This window comes from Chionomys nivalis, chromosome 2 (assembly GCF_950005125.1).
Source record: "Chionomys nivalis chromosome 2, mChiNiv1.1, whole genome shotgun sequence".
Lineage (NCBI taxonomy): Eukaryota > Metazoa > Chordata > Mammalia > Rodentia > Cricetidae > Chionomys > Chionomys nivalis.
The window spans coordinates 106,652,934-106,678,363 of NC_080087.1; the positions used below are offsets into that span (position 1 = coordinate 106,652,934).

A 25,430-nucleotide genomic window follows, 5' to 3' on the forward strand; every position below is an offset into this window, starting at 1 on the left:
GCTTCATGTCTTCGTGCAGCAAAGTTAAAAGGAAAAGAGGGAGCCACAGAGAGAGAAATAATGGGGTGAGGAGGGAAGAAATGGAGGAGAATCCAGGGATTTAAGAAATCCCTGGCTGTGGCTTGCTCTAGTTCTTTCTCATGAGACATTTGCAGATTATAGAAGTTGGGCAACTTGGCTAGAAGTCCACCTAGTGACTAGCAGATGGAGAATGAAGATGCAGGAGAGAGACTTTTAGACATGTTGGACATTGTGTAGCTCCAGTGTGGTCTACCTGGAAAGGGCAAGGGCTTCCCTCTGAGAAGTTTCAGCGGCATCAAAAGAAGCCACGAGCCTGCTCCTGTCGGATACCCTCTGGGTGGCTGGAGCTGAGCTAATAGCTGTTTTATTCTTCATGGTTTCTGCATTTTCTTCTGGGACCCTGAGTTCTATTCAATGGGAAACAGAAGTTTAAGGAAGGCAGGGGGATGGTCGTACGTGGAGAGATGAGTCAGGGGCTTATTATTGTGATTTCTTTGTATAATTACACATTCCACGAATTTTCAGAAGCAGCTGCGGTCAAGAGGAGACTCAGACACACATGTGGGTGACCCACGTAAGAAACCAGATTAGCTTCCTCCCTGCCATTGCTTTCATGGAAAATGTATGAGGTTGAACAGAGGACACGAGAAAGGGCGGGTAAGGACTCAAGGTCCAGGCACTATTCACTGAGGCTTCGGGGACAGGTGTGTAACCCACATGAAAGCACATGTTTTGGTGTGGCTCATCACAGGAAATTAAACTCAGAGCACCCAGCACCCAGGGCCTCTTGTGGTCCCCCATACAGGTACCAGAGCTCGCCAAAAGACAGATACTAGCCTCTACAAGCAAATACAGTAGGCCAGTTTCCTTTGTCTAGACCCATAGATAGGTCCAGGCAAAAGCCTTGGGCCGTTTGCAGTTCTCAGCTTACCCCACAGACTGCAGGGACAGAACAGTCTTCTCCACGATAATGGTCTCCCAGAAGCTCCGTGGCCACTAGCTGCCCTTTGTGTATCTTCTGTCTCCAAAGGGTGGCCCAAGGTCACCCAAGAAATGAAAACTCATCTTGGGCTTAGATATGGCCTAAATACTCCTAAGTATTTCTGCTGCAGTGTGTTTAACCCTATGGTGACATCACACACAGGTCTTTCCGCTGAACAGACAGAAGTGCTTTATTTCCGCACTTCGTGGTTGTGTATAAACACTGCTAGGACAGAAACAGCCGCACCTTTGTGTTTTATAAATACAGTGGCAGCACAGATGACAGGCGAAGCTCCTTCTGACGGGGAAGCGATGGGGAAGAGGCTGCCTGGGTTTGAGCCATGTCTTGAAGGGAAAGAACAACTAGGAAGAACGGCCTTTGCTTTTCTCCTGACAGGGCCAGCTCTGTCCTGAGCATTAATTCTCCTACAAAAAAAAAATGGCATTTGGGACAGGAAAGTAGAAATATCATCAACATGTCACTTTCTCAAGAGAGGAGCAAACCCACCTAGGCTCTCATGTCTTCCCTAACATATTATTTCTCTTAATTACCTTGTAAAGGGAAGGGCAAGCTGGATGGGGGCGGTGCTTGTTACATTCAAACAAGCAGAATTCAAGATGGTACTCTTGGGCCAAGAAGGAAGCCTTGATCTTGACTAGTACCAGCTAATAACATCCACAAATAAGGAAGGTGTCTATGACTAGATGGACTCTTATCCGGCACTAGGGGATCAAGAGCATGGGCTCACGGGGCTCTCCCGCTCTTCTCTGTACACAGGTCCACTCGATGTCGCAAGGAAGCCATGTAATCAAGTCCATCTGAAGTCCATTGGCTTTATTGAGTGTCTGTGGATTTATAGGCAGCAAGTGACACCTTCAGAGGCTTCTGTGCAGTGGCACAAGCTGCTTACTTTAGAACTTGGGAGAAATTTATGGCGCTGCTGACATTAATGGAGGTGGCTGGATGACTGGGGGGGATCGGCCGGAAACCCCTCCATCCATATATTTTTCATACTTGATGAAACACAGATAAATCTCTGTCTGTGTGTCTGAGACGGTGAGACCCGTCGAAGCTCGGTGTCGGGCCTCGGGGGGAAATTTATCATTTGAGGAGTTCTGCTTTCTAAATCACTGTGAACTCCAGACTGGCCATTTGCACATTTGTATGAGAATTTTTGACAATATCCATAAATTTTTAATAGGCCCGAACTTTACCAAGCACGCCACACCTCCCGTTTGTTAAGAGAAAAATACGAGGCCAGAGAGTTTCCCCTTCAGCCATTCAGATAAAAGAGCAGGAAAACAGCACTCAATGTCCGTCATATTTTTAGTGAGAAAGACAACATTAGTCACTGAATAAATCCTATAAGAAGCCGACATCGTTCCCATCATTTGTAACATGTAAATTGTAGAGTTTCCAGAAATCAAAGGAAACACAGCAATTGTCTCGTGGGCACAGGGTTCCTATTTTTAAAACAATAAACCTAAGATTTGCAGAGATGGAAATGCTCTGATCCCCATGGAGATTTATTAATTTATTATAATTATTATAAGTGTGCCCATGCCACTTTTTAATTGTTACTATCATTATTGTTGTTGTTGTTGTTGTGTGTGTGTGCCCATGCCATAGCACAGGGCTAGATGTTGGAGGACAATTCTGTGGAGTGAGTTTTCTCCTTCTACCTTCCCATGGGTTCCAGGGATTGAACTCAGATCGTCAGGCTTGGCTGGGAGTGGGCCTGAGAAAATTACTGCTGAGCTATCCAAGGGGATTTCCTACTTTATCCCATCCCAGGAACGGCAGCTGCCACGCGGCTTTCCTCATTTCCAGTAAAATTCTGTTTATCGTACACCCCGTCTCCCAGCTGCTTCCTGATCTGGTGTGAGGCTTTATGCAAAGCTCAGTTTATTGGCGTCTTCACGGGTAGTCAGTGTGCTTGCCTGCCTCAGTTTCCTGTGTGCCGTATTATAAGAGTCTGTCACCATACCTGGTGCTAGAACCGTCCTTTCAAATCCTAAAGCAGAGAGGGGGCTGACGGGCACAGACCTGTAATCCTACCTACTCGGGAGACTGGAACCAGAGGATAAGAAATTCAAGACCTGTCTAGGCCACAGAGTGAGTTCAAGGCCAACCTAAGCAATTTAGCAAGACCTGTAGCTCAGTTGTAGAGATGTATGTTCTAAGATACAGAGAGTCATGCCTCTGGGTTCAATCCCCAATACACACACACACACACACCTATGCACACCTCCACACACATGCATACACACATAGACATACACACTCACACATGCACACACATATACACACATGCATATTCATGCACACATGCCTTGCACATATACACACATACATGGGCATATGCACACTCACACACACACATGCACACATACATAGACACACACACACAGTGCCCTTAACACTCCTCTCGAAGGCCCCAAATTCAAGTATGACATACTGTGTTCTCGTCAGAGTGTACACTGGGCTCTCGGGCACTTAGGGACACCCTTTTGTCAGAGGCTGTGTGATGTCCCCTCTTTCATGGGAACCCTAGCTCAGGAGAGCCTGCCCATGTTTTTCTGCTCCCAGAATTGTCTCTAGTGTTTCGTTATTCATTCTACAGACGATGGTAAAGGGGCAGAGAGTGGGCTGGGCTCACATTGTTCAGTTCTTGCTGTGCAGGATTAAATGGGCTTCTGTGGAGTCTATGACATCCTGTTTTGTTTTGATTGCTCACTTCCTCCTTGTTAGTACATCCAGAGTTTCCGTGATTCATTCCATACTTCAGAAAGCACTGTTGGCCTTTCCAAGAGATGAACAATTAGAATGCTAGCTATCTGTCCTCACAAATATAGTTACACAGTAGGGAAGTTGGACATTATGGAAGACATCTGATCACTTCTGCTTGTGCAGAGAGAAAACATTTGATCAAGTTAAATGTCCCTGTCTTATCGTAAAATCTAAAACATGGGGGGAAGGCCATAAACTGTAATGATATTTTACATGACAAAATGTAAGCTGGGTGTAGAAAGACTATTTTATCTTCTACCTGATGACTTTTCTCAGGGCCACAGACACAGTCTAGCACACCACACATACTCAGTGGGCATATTGTGAATGACCGGATGCAGGATGAAGGGACGAATCAAAGACGCCATATCCTCAATAGAGACACACTTCACAGATGATGGGCACAGCCTTTGTCCCTACCCGTAACTGGTGCCCTGATATAAATGAGCGTTGATAACCAGGATAGCACAAGGGGAAGTAACAAGGATAAACGCCGTACAGAGAGTGGGAAACCAGGGAAACCATACCGTTGGGTGACGGTGGACGACATACGCAAGGGAACCATCAGAGCTCCGTGAAAATGATAGCGGGCCTTAAGGAAACAAAAGGATCACTGGAATAGATGGAGAGGTGGACTCCGCTCCTGGCTAAATGGAAAGACGATGAACTGAGCCCAGGAGATTTATAGGGATAAAACAGTTTCAATTAAAATCCCAACAGGATTATTTGTTGAACGGGAAATATAATTATTAAAGTCATTAGGATTAAAATAAGAAGCTAAGGACAACGAGGAAGAACAAATGGCCGTGTATTCTCAAGTACATTATAAAGAAAAATAAGATGGCTGCTTGGTGTTAATAAAGCATGAACGTAGATCAGTGAACGAAGAGGGTGGCCAGGGAGCTGACAGATGTAGATGGGACAAGTAATTCCTGATAAATGCATTTTTAAAAGGGAGCCAGAACATAAAAATACAGTTACGGTAACTACATTGTTAGAGCCGACTGGTAACAGAAACAGAGAATTTAATGTCCTGGGAGAGATGCCACAGAAGCATAAATATTTTAAAATAAAATTGGGCAAACCCACCGCCAAAATGATGACGTCTACTTAGTATTAAGACTCTAAGGAAGGAGCGAACCCAGCCGAGTATGACAGTTGGCCGTGATTACAAATTGTTTTGCTCTGCGGTTTATTTCATTTGACACATCATTCCTACTTGCTGTGCTGAAGAAAGCGATACTGAAGTGGATTAGAGAGCTCAACATCTCTGCTCCAGGCCACCCTCAGGCCTTCCCTGTCCCCAGGCCCTGAAAACCCAAGCACAGAGCATCTCCTGTTGTCCCCTTTGCTCTTAAGCAAAAGCAAGGAGTGCTGATGGCCCCCATCGCTGGGTCTTTCCCACTAGGAGCCGCATCATCGTTTCAGGAGCTGACAGGTGTTTGATGCAGTCCCAGCATCTTGAAAACACTCAGTGGGCGGAAGAACGTGGTGAGCGTGAGGCACAGCTCTGTTCCCTCTGCTTAAAACCATGAGAACTTAGCTTCTGGAGCGTGGTTCTTGCACGGAATGCCTGATGTTGAGGAACAGGCTGTTGTTAGCTGAGATGCCGCCCCCCCCCCCCCACGGCGGCTGTAACCTAAAGTGGCTGAGGTGGGCTGAGTAAATTTGGGTAGGGCAGGGCAGGAAAGGCTGGCTGCTGCCTCCCCATGGGAGTCCAATGCAGGTTCTCTGCCTTGGAGCTGAGAGGTACAGGCGTGTGCTTTTTAATGCCTAGAAAGAGAAACCAACAGTACTTACTGTCCAAGTCTCTCAGAAGCCAGGTAAATGTTTCACAAATATGGTATAAAATCCCCTGTGTGAAGACCGGCCCTGCCAGGCCTGCTGGCCACAGCTGGAATTGGAGGCAGTCTGTCTAGCGGTTCTTGGGCTCCATGGTGCCTGGCCAGGGGTTCTTGTTGGAGACTGAGACAGGCTCCGGATGACGCAGCCACATCTGAGAGAGCCAAGACAGGAGGATGAAAGCCAGGTCCCGAGGCCACAGTCACAATGGAGGAGGAGTGGGGCTGGAAAAGTTGGAATCAAAGCACTGAGAGTCAAGCCCTGTGGTTGATCCTAGAAAAAGAAAAAGAAATGTCCAAGGTTACTATCTAGAACTTTCCCCGCCCCAGTGGAGCTTCAGGGCACACAGCTTACAAAGCTACAGTGGCCTCCAGCAGGGATGAGCACCCCAGGCTCCCCCTTTGCTGGCTAGCTTGCTCTCTGGGCTTTTGTTTCTCAATATTCGAGAGGTGATTTATCATTTAGTGATGGAGAGGTGGCATTCATTCTGTTAAAAATATTAAATAATCTCTAAAATTTAGTGTTTTCGTTGTTTCAATACATTTCAGGAAATGCATTAAGGAAACACATTAAGAAAACTAAAAGTTTTCTTTTGGGAAGTTAATATTTGTCTTGATACAAATAAAATACTATGTGCTGGGGCGGTCATTCATTCAGTAAATTATTTACCCCTTGTAAACTCAGGAACCTGAATTTGACCTCCAGAATCCATGTAACAGACAAGTTAATGGGAAAGGTAGAGACAGGAGGTTCCTGGGACTTGCTGGCTGGCCAGCCTGCTTGGTGTGTTCCAGGCCAGTGGAGAGCCTGTCACAACAAAGGTTGTCCTCCAGCCTCCACATGCATGCATACACACATGCACACATATGAGCATGCACATGTAATAAATAAATACCCCTCAAAGTTGAAATGCTTGCTTTAGAAAATATCAGCCCTAATAAAATAGGCCAGTGTTTGCTTGTAGTGTCGACAAACGGTTCGTGACTTTTGAAGACTTGCTTTGCCAAGACAGCAAGAGTTTTCAAGCTTTCCGTTCCCCGTTAGCTGCCTTCGCTCCCCCACCTCCCCCCTTCTCCCTCCCAGCACCCCACCCTTTCCACCCCTTCTCTCCCGTGTTGTTCTGTAGACAAGGGTGAACCCGTAGGTCCCATGCAGGTGGCTCTGGCTATTTCCCATAAAGCTCTCTGAGAGGTTGTTCCACCCGGTGGTTCCGACGCCCACTTGAAGAGCCTTCTCCCACCATGCCTGTTGCAGCAATTTGAGTGTGAATGGAAATGGGTAAGGAGGTGGGGAGAAGGCAGAATTCTGGAAAGGCTTTTAGCATGCTACCCGCTGCATGTCAGCAAGACAGTGCAAGTTTAAAGATAATCAAGGCTTTAGAACCATAGCTGAGGGAAAGCTGTAATTTTAATAATTATGCATAATCTCAGCATATTGAACATCTCGGAACTGTGCAGAAAATTCTGCCTCAAAGTTCATTTTAAACTGAAAAGATCCTTGCCTTTATTAAACTATTTTCTGGACTGCAGAGAGAGACCCCAAAACTATTTGATGTTCCCCCTTCTTCATTCCACAGATTTGTGTCTCTACAAGATCTTGGGTTGTAAATGAGAGAAAAGTGACTATCTTTGGTCAGTTTATGCCGTGCAGTGTGGTTAGGCAGGACCTGTTGGACACTATGAATTTGAGCAGATTTAAAATGAAGAAACGAGAAGGTGGCCAGATGCACCAGAGCTAGACATGCAGACAAAGGTCCCAGAGACAGAGTGAGAAAGGTTGGATGCAGCGTCTTACGGGGCCAGGGTCATTGGAGAAACCACATAACCTGGTCACAAACCAGGACAGCTTAAGGCCTCTTAAGAATAAAAGGGGCCCTGGTATCAATTGTCCCAGGAGAGCTGGACCAAAGCTTATTCTAATGATATGGACAAGAGTTCTGTTTTGAAAGAATTCGTGTCCTTTGAGCAAAGAAATTGCACAGTATGGCTCATGTTTTAAAGGGGTCACCCCCCTGCCACCTACCCCAGGTGGCCACAAAACAGTAAGAAGCCGGGCGATGGTGGCGCACGCCTTTAATCCCAGCACTCGGGAGGCAGAGGCAGGCAGATCTCTGTGAGTTTGAGACCAGCCTGGTCTACAGAGCTAGTTCCAGGACAGGCTCCAAAGCCACAGAGAAACCCTGTCTCGAAAAACCAAAAAAATAAAATAAAATAAAATAAAATAAAATAAAATAAACAGTAAGAAGAGACCAGTTCATGGTGTAAGCAAGTGCTCGGTGGCAGTGTCCTGGGCCCAGTGCGGTGATGTATACCAGTCACCCTTGACACATGCTAGGAAGGGGGAATGGAAAAGAGACAGCTGAGAACAACTCCAGGCCATGCTCCGTGGAACACATCAGAGCTCTACAGCAGGCGGAGGAAGAGTTTGGGGGTCAGAGTGCCAAGAAGGCGTGGGCTGCAGTCACTTAATCTTGGAACTTCTGTGCTTCCGGGTATTGGGTGGGCCACTGGATCTGGGTCAGCACCAGGGAGAGGTGAGAACTGGAAATGCCATTGGAGCTGAGCATATGGGTGGTGAGTCAAACTGTGGACTGGGTGGGACAACAGGCTGTGAGGGTGGACAAACTGAGAACCGGAGCCCTAAGACAGAGCCCTGAGCTCAAGGAAAGGGGTGGATGCAGAACCCTGGAAACTGAAACAAAACGGGATCATGTGACTTCATGGAGGGTGTAAGTTATGAGGCTGGAGAGATGTCTCAGCCATTAAGTTTAAGAGCAAGAGCCTATATTGTTCTTCCAAAGGACTTGAGTTCAATTCCCAGCTCCCACCTCAGCAGCTCACAACCTTCTGTAACTCCAGCTACCGGAGATCTAACACCTCTGGCTTCTGAGGTACCCACACACACTGCATATGCTCACACAGATACACATACTCACATAGGTAAGGGTGAGAAAGGACCCAGCCAAGAGGATAGGGTTGCAAGGGTCGGTGTGAGAAAGGAGAGCCCACAGAGCATCCCCACCAAGAAGGGAACAGGAACTGTGCCCATCCTGTATGTGACCAGCTGTCTCTGTGGAAGAAAGAAGGTACTCACCAAGAGAGGAAGAAACCTGGAGGGCGGTACAAAACACTGGACACTGAGGCAAGAGAACCTTTATAGAACTAGGACTCTGCCTTCCAATTGGCTAGTTTTATGTCAACTTGACACAGGCCAGTCTGGGAAAAGGGAACTTCAATTTGGAAAATATTCCACCAGTTGGCCTGTGGGCAAAACTGTGTTTTCTAGATTGATTATTGTGGGAGGGCCCAGATCACTGTGAGTGGTGCCATCCCTAGGCTGGTGGTCCTGGGTGCTATAAGAAATCAGGGTGAGCAAGCCATGAGGAGCAAGCCAGTAAACAGCACCCTGTTGTATGAGAGCCACTTGCTCGTTCCTGGCTGCTCAGCCCTGAAATAATCACACAGAAACCATATTATTTACAATACTCTTTTGCCAACAGTTTAAGCGTATTGCTAGCTAGATCTTACATCTAGAATTAACACATTTCCATTATTTTATATTTTACCATGAGGCTCATGGCTTACCAGCAAGTTTTCAACTGGCAGCTTGTATCTTTCTCCTCTGGCAGCTACATGGTGTCTCCCTGACTCCACCTACTCTCTTTCTCTCTCTCTCTGTTTCTCTCTGTCTCTCTCTGTGTGTCTGTCTGTATCTCTCTCTCTCTCTCTCTCTCTCTCTCTCTCTCTCTCTCTCTCTCTCCATATATATATATATATATATATCAGCCTGGCTTTACTCTATTAAGCCATTGGCCTAAAGCAGCTTCTTTTTTAACCAATAAAAGCAACACATATACAGGACTACCCACACCAGCACCTCTCCATGTCACCTGCATCAGCTCTGCTTCCAGATTCCTGCCCTGACTTATCTCAGTGATGGACCATGGTATGGAACTATAAGCTAAAATAAACCCTTTCCTCCTCAAGCTGCATATGATCCTGGTGTTTAATTACAGCAATAAAAACCTTAAGACACAGCATCACGATCAAATGCCCTTTAGAAAGCAGCAAACCCATACCAGGCCATAAGCTGTGTACTAGGATGCTGGACCGCAGCTGTCATAATGACGTCCTAAGCCGGGTGGCTGAGCATCAGGATTGCATTGTCTGGGTTCTGGGCAGGAAGCCCAGAGTGTCAGCAGGTTGGTTCTTTCTGGGGACTGTGAGATGGAGCCTTGTCTTAACCAAGTGCAGCTGCAAGAAACAAGGCCATATCCTGAGGTGCTGAGGTTAGGGTTTCAACGTAAGCATTGGTGGGGTCAGGGTCACAGTTCAATACTCCACACCTGTGAGAGCTATCTTAATGGGGCGGTCGTGCGTGGACAGTTCTCCCAGCTGAGTTCAAGGGGTGAGAGCTAAGGAAAGTGAGCATGCCGAAGGAGGGGCTGCAAGATTCATGGGATCAGATAGCAAGGGGAGGAGGGGAATCAGGGTGGGAAGGAAGTATGGAAGACTAAGGGAGAAAGCACCTCAAGAAGTGTGGCCCCTGAGAAGGCCAGAACCCAGACAACAAAGCCAAGCCCTTAAGGACAGAAGTGTGTCTGAAGGAGGTGACAGGAAGGTGGTGACCCATTGATGGATGGAGTACCTGGCTGTAGGAGCTTGTCGAGATGCAACTGGCCATCATTAAAAGGTCCCCACACCAGTGCTCTCATCTGAAGCGGTCAAGTATTCCAGGTACATGCCTGTGGATGCTCAGTTCCATGGTGGGATGACTGCGTGTGTCCAGGTGTCAGCTTCCACCACCCCTGGGATCCAAGACTGCAGAAGAGAGTGTGCCATGGGGGTGAGGGTGGGGGCAGAGGCATAGGATTCCCCAAGACAGATACTTGGTTTTCCACCGTTAATCAAAAGCGTCTTGGCGCTGACACTGTATAATTTGAGGTCCTGACACTGTATAATTTGGGGTCTTTGGTTCCTTCTGGGAGGGCGGCTCCTTCCAGAAGGGCATCCCCTGCAGTCACAGCTGACAAGCACCATAAACAAAGCTAAAATTGCCATGGAAGCCTAAATAGCGTCCGCCGTTCTGTCTTACAAGACCATCAGCCCTTCTGCTCTGTAGCTCTCACACCATGAGAGCTGCTCCAAAAGCCTAAGACGCTCGGGGATACGCAGAACATAAATTACAAGACATAAAGCACAGTCATGAAGATGAATACATTTAAATTATTTTACAAAAGTTACTGTGAATTCTCATATTAACTCTTCCTATGAAAACTGATATATTCTAAAATTAAGAAGTAACAGGCAAAATGGGATCATGTGAATCTGGTTTTTCGGGGGAGGAGAAATGTGAGTCACAAGGCTGGAGAGATGGTTAAGAGCACATATTGTGCCTCACAGCCTAACACCTCTGACACACACACAATACTTTTAACACACACACATATACACACAATAAAAAGTGTGTGTGTGTGTGTGTGTGTGACTAAATTTGTTAAGATCCCTAGAGAGTTCGAGTTCAACAATACAAGGAGAGAGTCATGATGGCGTCACTTGTAGAGGTGCTGTAGAGATCTTGTTAGTGAGTGCGGTAGGAAGACTGTTGCAAACACATTCCAAACACACGTATTGTGTGACAGGGATTGAGAAATGAAGTGGGGGCACTCACCCAGTGACTGAGAGCTCCCAGGTCTCAATAGTTTCCAGGCAGCTGGTCGCATTGTCTCTGCAGACAGGAAGCAGAAAGAAATGAATGCTGGTGCCCAGCAATACCTTCTATTTTTTGAGATCATATTTTTATCATTTCTCCCTTCCCTTTCCTCTCTCCGAACCCTCCCATAAACTCCTCCTTGCTCTCTTTCAAATTCATGGCCTCATTTTGTACTGCTTGTTGTTATTGTTGGTGGTGGTGGTGGTGGTGATAGTGGTAGTGGGTGTGTGTGCGTGTGTTTGTGCTTGTGTGTGTGCATGCATACCTGTGTGTTTCTAAATACACAAATACAACTTGCTCAGTCTCTATCTCTCTTTCCTCAAGGCAAGGGCTTACTAGATAGACAAGGCTGGCCTAGAACTCACAGAGACCTGCCTTCCTCTGCATCCCAGGTGCTGTCACTTTCCCTTTTACTCCAGTGTGGGATCACAGCCCCTGGGAGGATGCCAACAACATTTAGAGTGGATCTCTCCACCTCAATTAAGCTAGCCTAGAAACTCGAAGACGACCCATCACCGGTCTGGGGGACCCTGAAAACCAAGTAGACCACCATCTTCTAAATGAGCAGGACCTGACATTTCCAGCACACCCTGTCAGACCAGTGACTTAGTGACAGAAGAGATGTTTGCTGAGATGGTTGATTCCTTATCGTGAGCAGCTGCCACAAACTGCACTCCTCCAGCTGCAATGCCAAGTCGCAGCAGGATGTCCCAAGTTGCCGGGGAGACCGTCAACACGCTCCTTCCTTTCACACTTACAGGTGTGCGTAAGACCAGAGATCCTGAATTTCCGACTAGCATAACCTATTGCCGCATATTGGAGCTTGGAAGCAGAGTAGAGCACCCAACAAGATCTCATTAAACCAGACTCCAGTAGACTTGAAAAGTCTAGGACTTTGGAAACTGTGTTTACTGCTCATAGAATTATATCTATTCAAACATATGCATGGTTGGTTCTTGTTCGTTTGCCACTCCTCTGAGCATTTTGTGCAGTGTATGTTGATCGTATCTACCCCCTCCCCAACTCCTGCCAGGTCCATGCCCACTTCCCTACCCACCTGACTTCTTCATTTTCTCTTTTTCCTTCTGCTCTTCAAGGCATTTTGTGCTGCCCGTACATTCTTGGATGTGTGGCCTTCCTTTGGAGTATAGCCAACCTACCAGGGGCTACACTCTTAAAGAGATCTGACTCTCCCTTTTTATTATTGCCAGTAGCGCTTCGGCTAGAGCTGGGTCTTCAAGACCACCCCCGTCCCTCAGTGTTGGGATTTGGACTGGCTTGAGCTCACAGGTCTTGTGCAATGCTGTCACCATCACTCTAAGCCCCTATGTGCAGCTGTCCTATTGTGTCTAGAAGACGTTCTTTCCTTGGAGTCATCGGCAGCGTCTAAATTGTACCCTCTCTCGATCCCTCTCTCGACCCCCTCTTCCACAGCGACTCCTGAACCTTGGGAGGAAGGGAATGTGATTTAAATGTGCCATTTAGGGCTGAGCATTCTACAGTCCCTTGTTGTCTTCATTTAGGCCAGGTGTGGGTCTCTATAGGTCTCTATGTCAATCGCTGTCCTAATTAAGGTTACTATGGTGGTGATGAAACTCCATAACCAAAAGCAAGGTGGGGAAGGGGGTTTATTTAGCTTATGTTTCCTATCATAGTCTGTCACTGAAGAAAGTCAGGACAGGAATTCAGACAGGGCAGGAACCTGGAAGCAGGAACTGATGCAAACGCCACGGAGAAGTGCTGCTTCCTGGCTTGTTCATCACGTTATTCACCATACTTTTTCTTTAAATACAACCCAGGCTGGGCCTTCTCTGACAAATCACTAATTAAGAAAATAACCCACAGCCTGATCTTATAGAGACATTTTCTTAATTGGTGTTTCCTCCTCTCTGATGACTCTAACTTGCGCCAAGTCGACAGAAAACTAGCCAGCGCCATCTTCTACAAACAGAAGTTTCACGACGATAGTTGAGAAATGTGCTAATCTGTGGGTATAGTGATAACTCATTAGAAATTGATTTGGTTCTGTTTCCATTTAGCAGAAAAATAGTAGGAAGTTCTTCCCTGGGGCCTATGACCTGTCTAGCTGTAGGTTCTTGTCCTAAATAACAGTGCTAGGTATGAGTTTCCTCTTGTAAAGCTGGACTTCCATCCAATCAGAATGCGGTCGGTCACTCCCATGACCCTTGTATCGCTGGTGTAGCCATGGGCCTGCCTTGCTAGGCCACTGGTTATTGTAGCTCAGCATGTTCAGAGCTGGATAAGGCTGGTGATTAATTTCTTCCTCTGACAATAGGTTTCTTATTCTTAAGTGAAGTAGAAATACATATTTTAGCATTTTCTGAGTTTTAATATCTAATAGTGTAAACCAATAGTGTAACCCATAGAAACAGAAATCCTTAGAGATCCTCAAAATTTGTTAAGTGTGAAAAAATCGTTAAGTGTGAAAAGAGTACCTTGAAGCAGGAGTCTGAGAAGCTGTTAAACATGGCCACCTCCTCCAAGCTTTGGGCTCCCTGCTTCTGGGAAGGAGAGGCTCTAATTCAGCTGCTGAATTACATATGCATAGTATATTTTCCTACACATGGAGTAAGTGTAACACTTACGCCAAAGTCAGCTTCTCTTATGAATAATGACCACATCCCCCTTTGGTAATTCTCCACACTAAATTCTACAGTCTGCTTTCTCTGTGGAGAAATTATGTGGTTAGAGAAAGAAATACTTGTTGGACCCTATCAAACATGGGGCCCCAGACTTCCTAAAACCTAAAGGTTTCGGACACTTTCAGGACATGCCGTTTGTTCAGCTCCACCCTTCTGTTTAGTTTCAAAGTCCTGTGTTTACCCTAAATTTTAAACAGGAAGAAATGATTTGTGCTTCTGGCTTTGTTGAAACTAAACCACAAAGCATCTTGATATTAAAGGAGGAGGGGAGACAGAGGAGGAAAAATAGAATCCGTCTAAGAGAGAGATGTCCCTCTCAGACTAACATGTCCCCAGGGGCAGGAAACCTCAGGTTGCTTGTCCCTATTCCTCTGCTACTCAGAGACTCTGCCAGTACCAGCACAGGGGCCCCCACCACCACTTACTGATATTAACCTACACGGGTTGGCAAGTGAGACATTACCAAAGACACTCATCCCGCTCTCTTTCAAATTGCATTCTTTCTCTCTGCAGGAATTTAACAGGTACATTTCCAGACTACCCCAACGAAGAAGAAGGAGGCTCAGCTATCATCTTCTCCAACAAGACCCCAGAACAGGTAAGCAATGCATGACAATAAAAAGTGGTTAAGCCATAGTCACTTTTCCTTAGACTTGGATGTGGATGAATTCACAGTGTATTAGGTCTCCAATATTTTCTTAGAATTACTTACATGACGCATCCCAGAGTGAATATCATCACACATATCCCTTCTGGTTTGTTTCATGATCAAGTCATTCTTTCTCCTGTCCAGTTTTGAAAAGACTGTGATGTCATATCAAGCCATTTTTCTTGTCAGTTCCTAGCAGTCTGAGTTCTGGTTCCTGGTACCTAGCCATCCCTCCTTCCCCATCCCCCATCATCAGACCACGAACTCTGGCCATTCACTCCCTTATCTTCCATACCTCAAGCTTCTAACTCACGATCTCCACATCTCAAGATGCTCTCTCCTGTCTGCCCACATCTCAGGCTGCTCTCCCTAGCCCTAAGGTGACTCCTCTCAGACCTAATATTTCCTTGGCAACTCTTACAAATGCAATAAGATTTTAAAACAGACAGTTAGAAATACTTGAAGCATTATTTTATTATTTTTACATTTTGGGTTATTTTCCTAGAAAATGCAGTAATCTCAACATGAAACCATTGACAGATATACAGTTGTCTAGAATTGCAGGGGTAGAATTTGACTGGGGAGGTGAGAGAAGCCTTAGTGAGACAAAGAGAGTGCTGGATCATTTCCCTGAAGACTCAATAAAATAGAAGTATACGTTGTCCATTAATCCCCATCCTTGATGCAGTTTCAACCAAAACCAAAGTCATTTTCATATTGACAACCATATTTTCAAGTTTGCATGGAAGAATGCATGGACTTCTCCAAAAAGAGTTAGTGAAAGAATCCGTAACGCGGTGATGCCACAGAATTAGGGAAAGAATAGAAGATCATGGCCACAGTAGCAGTACATTCACTCACTGAGAGAACGTTCTGTGCCAGCTGCTATGCAAAGACATGCAAATTAACCCTGTGAAGATCAAGCAACCTGGGCAAACTCACAGTTAATAAACTGTGATTCTGAAAGTCAAGTCACAGAGGCCAACTGCAGAATAATGTGTTCAGAAGCCAATTCAGACCCAAATGAGAAGTCAGTCATCCTAACGGTCCCTTTCAAAGGAGGGAGAATGGAGCAGCAGGTAAAGAGACAGCCAGGCCCTCTGTGGCAGAGTTCACTACATCCTTAGACTCCCCTGACTTGCAAAATAAATTTCTTTTGCACTGATTATTTACATGTAAAAACATTAGACTGCAATTGCCAGAAGAAATTTCTGGAATATTTAATAATCAGAAGGGTGGCGGATAACTTTGGAAGCATGTTGCCACAGGCAGAAATCATATAGAAGACAGACGGATATAACTGACTACACAAATCTCAAGCAGTTAAAAATGACACTGCCAGTGAAGTTAGAGTCATGAAAAACTAAGGAAAATGTTTGGCGGCATCTCTGATGAACAGTTTGTTCATATTTAAAGAGTCCTTAGAAAATAATAATTCATCTCCATAGAAAAGAAATGAACAAAACTTTTTTTAAAGAAAAAAGTTTTAATCATTAGCAAAGACCTTTCAATATCAAACAGTTTTGCTGTGTCTCTTTATCCACACAGCTAATAAAAATTTTAAGTTAGAAAACCAGCGTGGTGTGCCTGTAGGAAAATGTCACTCTCAAGCACTATGCCTGGGTAAACTCATTAGCATGGCATTTCTTAAGGGGCATGGACCAAGTTGAGATCCAGAATTTCACTATGGATGCTCTCTGCTCAAGGGACACCAATTTGAAGAATTTATGCTACAGAAAATAACTAGGCAGGTTGACAAAAGTTAGAAATGGCAACCTTTTTCAAACAGGGCAAATAGTGAGGACTTTAGGCTGGTTATGGGTACCCTCTGCCACAACTCAGCACTTCCATGATAGCAAGAAGGCAGCCATGATGGTATGTAAGTGATGGGGCTGTGCAGATCTTCCCTGAGTACCATACCTCATTATCCCTGCCATGTGTGAGTGTAAGAGTTGGCCAAAGTTGGTCATGTCTGCCTTGTGTATAGTATGGATGAAGAACACCCGGGGGGAGGCATTGAAATAGTCTCTGTACCCCAGGCTAGCCTCACATTCATTATGTATCAAGGATAACCTTGAACTTCAGATCCTCCTGACTCCAGTCCCTAGGTACTGGGGTTACTGGTATGCACCACTACATGCATATGTGGTGTTAAAGATAGAACCCAAGGTGGCTTCATGCATGCTGAGCAAGCACCATTACAGCCGGGTGACATTCCCAGCTGTTCTTGTTTGGTTGGTTTTGGTGTTTTGTTTTGTTTTTAAGATTTATATTATTTTACATATATGAATGTTTTGCCTGCATATATACATATGCATACATATATGTATGTGTGTGCATCTCATGTGTGCCTGTAGAGGTCAGAGAAGATGACATTGGATCCCCTAGAGCCGGAGTTACTGATGTTTGTGAGCCACCATGTGAGTGCTGGGAACTGAACCCAGGTCCCCTACAAAACCAATCAGTGCTTTTAACTGCTGCATGATGTCTCCCATTCCCCCAACCCTCCAGTGTTCTTAGGAGGATCTAAGTACCTGGAGCACCATGCAGTGGATGGAGTACCCACTCTTAAGGCCAGGGTCAGAGACTTCACACCAGCCCCTAAGGCAGACTGTCCATTTTGTGCCCCGTTGCCTATGGGGTCAGGTGTAGGGTTCCTCTTCAACCTGGTGTGTTTTGGCTGAACATGTTCTGAAGCTAGCATCATTCTCCTTCCTCCATACCACACTCTGGCCCTCCCCAGAACACTGTAAGCATGCAGTACCAGCACTGTTACCGGGCAGTTTAGCAGGCCTTGCCCTAAGGGACCATCACTTTAACTGTGTTGTTTCTTTTCTTTCTTTCTTCCTCGTGTGTGTGTGTGTGTGTGTGTGTGTGTGTGTGTGTGTGTGTGTGTTTATGTCTTGCCCTGCCGCCAAGTCTTCAGGAACAAGCAGGGTCTTGAAAGTCAGACCAGGGCAAGCAGCCAAACATGCTTCACTGTAGTTTAGAGAGCAGTGATTATGGGATTAAGAATGTTGGTGGAATGTCTCAGTTGTCCACAAGAAACATGAAAAGGAGGAGCTGACTCTAGTCAAACTAAAAACAAACCTGAGGGCGCCTGGTTAATGCATTCCGGTAAAGCAAAGGGGACCACAGGGCAGCTTGACATTAAATGACAGCTGATGGAAAGCGAGAAAAGACCAGCAATTATAAACCGCATTCCACCCAAGGCTGCATCTGCGGCCTGAACCTGCCAGTCTGGAGATGGAGATCAGGCTGGAGCTTCCTGCCTGGACCATGCGTGATCAGACGAGAGAGCATGCATTAAGCCTTGAGTTCAATTCCTAACACTGTGGGGGAGGGTGGAATACCGGCTCACTAAAACTAGCAGCATACTAAAGAGGTAAACTGTGGTGATAAAGTGGCAATCATTTCATAATGCCACAGCCCTTTGAGTTTAAGGTATATGTGAACTCACTGCATCATGGGAAGTAGACTGAAGAAAAGAGCCTGGACTTATCCAATGGATGTGGAAGGGCCGTTTCCAAACCTAGCATCTCTCTCTGATACTAAAAAAATAAAAACCTCTTTTAAGTACTTGGTCAGTGGGGTTCCAGCGATACCCTCAAACATCACAAGCCATTTCTATTGCTCTTCGTTACCTTCCAGAAGTTGATAGTGAGACCCTATTGCTGCAGATACTATACACTTGAGTCACAGGACATGGAGAAATCAATCTGGTATGGACTTAGAAGTTTCATCCTTGCTGGCTAGATTTCATAATGCCAGAAGGTTCTACTTACAGTATTGAGGGAGAAAGTATTCAACCATCTTACCCAACTGTGAACCCCACGGACTGACTGACCTTGCAAGAAAGGCCCGCTGGTGCAATAGTGGGAAGGACGTTCCAGACATAATCAAATACTTTCTGATTAGAGCCAAAGCCTTCCATGAGACATAATTTGTTCCTGGACCCTAAACCCATGGCTGGATGGGTCATAGGCCATAGGAAGAACCTACTACTATTATTTTACTAGAGGGACAGAGTAATAAACTGCTCAGAATCATTGCAAAAAAGGAAGTGGTAAGATTGTAAAAGCCAGAGGAAGAAGATGTCCATAGAGAAATTTTATTTGATGGACATGTCAGCAAACCAGAGCCACTCTGAGTGCATGCATAAGACCTGAACAAGATCAAGCCAGTCAAAACAAGATCAAACCAACCAAAATCCCGGCATGGATAGGGAGGGACTTATGAGATTACATTCCTAGCTAAGGAGCTACTGGAACTTGGTGGCTGCTGGGGAAGGGAAATTCATTTTCTTCAGTGATGTGACCCCTGCGAAGACTACCCATGCTTCAGCAGATGGTCCTGCACCCACCAATGCACATACAGGAAGCGATAAGGGGACTCAGTGTCTGTCTGTCTGTCTGTTTTAAATAGCAAGTACATGAAGCTGGGAGGAAATAGTGGATAGGAAAGGACTTGGAGGAGTTAAAGATGAGGGTGGATTTTATCTAAACACATTATATGCATGCATGAAATTCTCAATAAAAAATTGAAGTCAATGAACTTGAAATATATCCACCCTTCTTTATCATAACAACGAATTTCTATCTTGTTTTGAAACCCAATGTCATGCCTAATTAAATTCATGAGAAACAGTTCCACTAATGGCAGAAACACAGGAATGGCTGTTATACCACCATTATCAAACATTGTTCTATATGAACTGCCGTGCACACTCAGACAAGACAAAGGGCAAGGCACAGAAATTGGAGCAGGCAAGGGATTGTGTACTGCAGATGTATCCTATATACAGAAACAAAGAGGATCAACTGAAGAACTGAATAGCATGAAGACTGAAACAGTAGTCTTCTGTTAGTGAGCAGAGCAGTGGGTCTGTGTGTGCAAACACTGATGGAGAAAAAGCATCATGGAAACCTCTGGCAGCACCAATGCCACCATAAAGATGCAATGCCTATGGTAAACATGATAATGATGGTGTGCTCTGTGAGTTACAGGCAAGACAACGGCGGGGGGCTGTCCTTTGGTTGAAATGATCAGCACCACAAACCCCCACCTCTGCTGAATATTGTTCTATAGATATAATTGATCCAAAAATCCCCATAATATTGTTATTTGTTGGGGCCTTGGGGGAGAGAGAGCAATTAGAGTGACTGCTCTAAGCTTTGGGCAGAAAACAAATAGTCAGGGACACTCAGTCAAACCTTGTTGGGGGAGGCATCTTGTTCATTTCCCAGCTGCCCAGCTGCCCAGAATCCCAAAATAATCACACAGAAATCTGTATTAATTGCAATATTTTTTGGCCAATAGCTTAAGTATATTTCTGGCTAACTCTTATCTCTTAAATTAACCCATATCTATTAGTCTGTGTAGTGCCATGTGACTGTGGCTTACCAGCAAGGTTCTGGTGTATCTGTCTCCTATGGGCAGCTACTTGGCTTCTCCCTCACTCCAGCTATTCTCTTTCTACATCTGTTTGGATTTTCCACCTGGCTTTACTCTGTTAAGCCATTGGCCGAAAGCAGCTTTATTCATTAACCAATAAAAGCAACACAAATACAGAAGGACTTCGCACACCAAACCTCATGCCAAAGTGACCTGTAGGGAAAGAAACCAACTCTTCCAGGTATTGAAACATTATTTATTAGGAGCCGACTGAAGTTTGCAAATGCTGAAAAGCTTTAGCTTCCATATGCACACACATGAGTACACACACATGCATGCACACGCACACATACACACACACACACATACACACAGTCATCATCTGGGTAGAAAACAGAGCAGGAGAAGTCCTCAGGTTGAATGACTTGGGTTTAAAATGTGACAGGACTGACATGTCCTGCTGCCGTTGACGGGCTGGGGAATGCATGGCCTCTTCTAGCGTTAAAGCAACCCCTGAAAAGTGTGTAGCTGTGGAGAGAGGTGTCTGACCTCCAAACATCCCTCTTCTGAGAGTGAACAGACAGCTCCTTGTGACAAATCCTCCTCAAGGTAGGTGGCTGCTTCCAGCAGGGTTGGAGCCCAGCAGGATGGGGAAACCGTCTTCCTCCTGGTCATGGTGGGTGAGGTGCTATGAGTGTTTTTGGTCTTTTCTGTAGGTTATTGAGGATATTTTAGCCAGTCAAGAGGAAGAAGAAAAACTCAAAAAGAAAAAGAAAAAAGAGGAGAAGAAGGAGAATAAGCCCAAAAAAAACAAAAAAGAGAAGGAGAGGAAAGGCAGCACGAAAGAAAGGGCTACAAAGGTAAAGAGTGTGTGGAAGTCTTAGAAGTCTGACTCTGTCTTCCTTCTGCCGGACTCTCAGGTAGGGGATAACCTCGGAGCTGCTAAGGTTGCCTTCAGTAGCATCAGAGTTCGTTGCATTCTATGTTGACCAGCATCCCATCACAATCTTTCCTACATTTTATAAATATCTACCAGGATAACTGTCAGTGTAGACAACTCAGTCAGTTTTTGCAATTTACATAATTATTCCCCAAAATAAACCATCACACCTGTCTTTCTTCAAGGCAAGCTGCTTGGCAAACCAAGGAGTCACGGTGAAGTGTAAATAATCCTGTCTTTTTTAGCCCATGCGTGCTCATGTGAATTCATCAGACACACTCACTGCGGGTGTGCCTCAACAGCATACCTGTAGAAATCGCCAATAAAGTGTAAGCAGCTAGCATTTACCCCAGGGGACAGTTGGGTAAAAAGATATTAGCCTTGCCTTATTTGTTTTAATTACATACTGCCCTAGTTTTATTTCTCTTGTTATGGTAAAACGCCCTGGGGGAGGAGGAAAGCAACCTAGGTGAGAAAGGGTTTATTGCGCCTCACGACTCCAGTTATAGTTCATCATAGCAGGGAAGACATGGCGGCATGGCAGGAGCTAAAAGTAGACGGTCACATCTGTCGAGAGAGGAGAGAAATGAATGCATGCATGTTGCATGCCTGCCAGTTCTCAGCTTCATTTTTCCACTCGGACATAGTCACCTCTGTCTAAAGAATAGAGCGCACACAGTGGGCTGGTCCTTCCAAACCTTGGAGAGACTTCATCTTAGAAATGACTGATTACCTTTTAACTACCTGCTATTAGTAAAAAGTATGCTCTTTCCAAAACATCACACAAGCCGAAAGCCGAACACTCTTCAGAACCACAAGACAGTCTCCAATAATCATCACTGAGACGAAAAAGCCACATGGGTGGAAAACAATGACCTGAGTGAGTGCTGTACTCTAGCTGAGGTCAGCAGTGATGTGGTGTCTGGACTCTAGCTGAGGTCAGCATTGATGTGGCTCAGTGGGATGAGGAAAGGGTGTCTCTGGGTTTGCACATAAGAACATCATCATGGAAGAGCAGCAGGAAGACGGGAAGAGATGGGGCGGGAAAGGAGCAGAAGTTTGCAGGAAACAGTATTTGCCAGACAAGACAGGACCATCACACACATGAACTCACAGTGACTGTGACCACACAGATAAAGCCTGCAAGGGGCCAAGCCAGCCAAAATCCCAGCCTGGACTGGGAGGGGCTTGTAAGTCCCCGCCCCCACCCCCAGCTAAGGAACTGTTAGCACTTGATGGCTTCAGGGGCAGAGGGATTCTGTTGTCTTTAAGGATGTGGTCCATGCAAGTACAGGAAGACCCAGCCGATTTGAAAAAAGAAGACATGAATGGGGAAGAATTTGTGCAAACTGCATTATATACAGGTATGAAATTCTCAATTGACAGAAAAGTTCAAATTAAAAAAAGAAGAAGAACGTTTTAAAATAAAACACCTGTGGGTCACTTGATCCTGCTGTCATAAGCTCAGCGAAATAATTAAAATAATGGTGAAAACAGACATTTCTCCTCCTATCCTGGATCCATCTAGAAACACCGCCACAAGCTTTAAGAAAGAAGACAGATCTTGCAGGCGCTTTCAACTTCATTTCAGGCTAACGGAAGGGAAAATGGAAAAGCCAAAATAACACATTCACATCTGAACTTGTAAATTTCAATTTTTCGAGTAAGAATTTAGAAAGATATTTATGTTAGTATCATAGCCTGGCGTGGCAGCATACACTTGTACTCCCAGCATGGACGGTGGAGACAACTGAGTCCCTGGGCGCCCAGCCAGGCCAGCCCGGGGAACTTGGCAAATTCCAGAGTCCTGAGGGAGCCTGTCTTTAAAAACATGATGGCACTCCCGAGAAAGAGCATTTGAGGTTGACCTGTAGACTCCACACATGTACTTACATACTTGCTCCAAATATGGACACACAAGTGCACACACATCATAGAAAAGACGTTTTCACCCATAGTTAAGAAAAGTAATCTCTCTAAGCTTCACGCCTTCTCTAGATGTGAACTCAGACTGCGCTGTGCACTCGGAGCCCAAAAGAATGAAAATTTGTGAGACATTGTGAGGAGAAACTTCAGGACCAGGACTAGGAAAAGAGCTTTGCAGATTCGTCATCAAGAGTGGAATCCAGGGGCTGGAGAGATGGTTCAGTGGTTAAGCACTTGCTGCTCTTCCAGAGGACCTGGGTTCAAGTCCCAGCAACTGCATAGTGTCACAACCATCTGTAACTCCAGTTCTAGGGGATCTGATGCCCTCTTTGACCTCCATGGGCACCATGCACATACATGGTACACATACATATTCATGCATACATACATACATACAGTAAAAATAATTTTTTTTAAGTAGAACTGAGTACTGGGTAGGTGGCTTGTATATAAAGCCCTTACCAACCAAATGCAAGGACCAGAGTTCAGATCCCCAGAACCCACATAATTGCCAGCTGGGTCTGACAAACGTCCTGTAGGTCCAGCTTCAGAAGACCCAGAGCCCGCTGGCTAGTGAGATATCAGTGAGCTCCAGGATTGATTGACAGTAATCCAGGATGATTCCTATGCCAGCCTCAGGCCTTCACATGCACATGTACACACTTGCATCCCCCCGTACACACACACAGAGGCATATACACATGTGTATACTAACACATTCACAAGAAAATGGGCGCTGGGAGGGGTGGAGTCCCTTTAAACATCACAAGTTGGAGTCCATCAAATGGAAAACCCCTTGCAGTGTGACCGGCCTGACAAGGAGGACTTAAGAGTGAAGTATGCAGCTGTACCTGGAAGAAAATGCGTACAAGCTATCCCACAATGGATGATACATAGCATGCATAATGCATTCTCACAATTGCATGGTTTTAAAAAATACTTTTCAGTGGATTTTCAGTTTGTCATAAAAACTGTTGAGGATTTCAGACAAGGGGCTCCCATTACTATACATCCATGAGGGGATCCCTCCCTAGGGGGATCTCTCAATGAGTGTATACCTCCATGATAGATACCTTCATGTGGGGAGTTCCTCAGGGAGGGAGTACCTCCGTGAGGAACCACTAAAGCCACAAGGACATTTTCTGCCAATGTGTGGTCACCTCTGCAAGCATGCTGTCAACAGCAAAGTAATCTCATTTGTCTGGCTGTGGTTTTCATGGTCCTCATATTGGCTTCAGGAATGAAAACAAGGGAAACGGACCCACCTGACAACTGTTCTCTCTTTGCAAAAGTCACTGGGTACGCCATTATGAATTGTTATCAGTGCACTGCTGGGAAGACCTTTGGGCCCCCAAAGAGCACTGTCATTTCTAAGAGTTCTTGGGTGATGTGTCACCCAGCCAGGACTGGCCACAGCCTTCTGTCTAGTCTCTTGGCCCAAGGAGGAGTTCCTTATTGAAGACTGGGCACCAGCCATGGGATGTTGCTGTCCACATTCAGAGATACACTCTGGACTGTTAGAGTTACACCCATAGGTTCGTTTTCATGGGCATCCTAAATCCGTTAAGTTGGCAACAGAGATTAATCATCACACGTACCTTCAGATAAGACCAGTAAGGGTTGGGAATGGCCTGGGACAAGGATAAAACCCTGTAGTATGAAGACCATATTAAATGCCCACTGTTGACACATTTGGGAAGATAAAAAACACATTGCTTTCTGTCCCTCCGCTGTGAGAGGAGAGAGCTAAGAATGTAACAGAGACAGTCGGGTGGCCTCTTACAAACTGACTCTCATCGACAACGAAGGAGAATGGGGTCTGGAGAGATGGCTCTAGTTAAAAGCACTTACTGCCCTTGCAGAGGACCTGGGTCTAGTTCCCAGCACCCATAGACTATCTCACAATCACCCACAACTCCAGTTTTGAGGGACCCAGTGCGCTCTTCTGACTTCTGTGGGCACCAGGCACACACATGGTGCCCAGATATACATGCAGGCAAATGAGCATAAAATAAATAATAAAATACATCCAAAGTGATTTTTCAAACTGCAGAAGGGGCAGGAGAGTTGACCCCTTGGTGGCTCCCAGGTGTCCTACCCAGCCTGGTCACTGTCCTGGGGTACAGGAAACATTTACGGTGGAGAATCTTCCTTTCTCTAGATCTTAGATCTAGACATCGAGGTCATCGCTGAATGAGAGCGATCATGGCTGGAAACTGTATTTGAAGGTGAAGTATGCCAAGATCACACGACAGCACATTAGCTTGAAATATAGATCTAAAGTTCAGCATATTGGAACTGCTTTGACCTTGCATTAGAATGTCATGTTCTGTCGTCATTAGAGACCCAGAGCTGTCGTGCCTGTCAAGGTTTGAGGGACTTTTCTTATCCACACAGAACCAGTAACTGAGCTGATAGAATTTGAAATACGAAACCTAAAATTAGAGTGCTCTGACCCAAATCTGTCTCAATTTTTTTTTTTATGATTGTGCATGTGAATTTTGTCAGAAG

General features: G+C 45.4%; 1 protein-coding gene across 1 annotated transcript in view; it reads left to right on the forward strand.

Moving 5' to 3' along the window:
* Iqca1 (IQ motif containing with AAA domain 1) overlaps nucleotides 1–25,430 on the forward strand; it is a 122,062-nt gene that overhangs the window by 37,604 nt on the left and 59,028 nt on the right. The window contains exons 7-8 of the mRNA XM_057761984.1: nucleotides 14,524–14,608; nucleotides 20,770–20,913. Of these exons, the coding sequence (XP_057617967.1) occupies nucleotides 14,524–14,608; nucleotides 20,770–20,913 (229 nt within the window). The remainder of the gene's footprint in view (nucleotides 1–14,523; nucleotides 14,609–20,769; nucleotides 20,914–25,430) is intronic.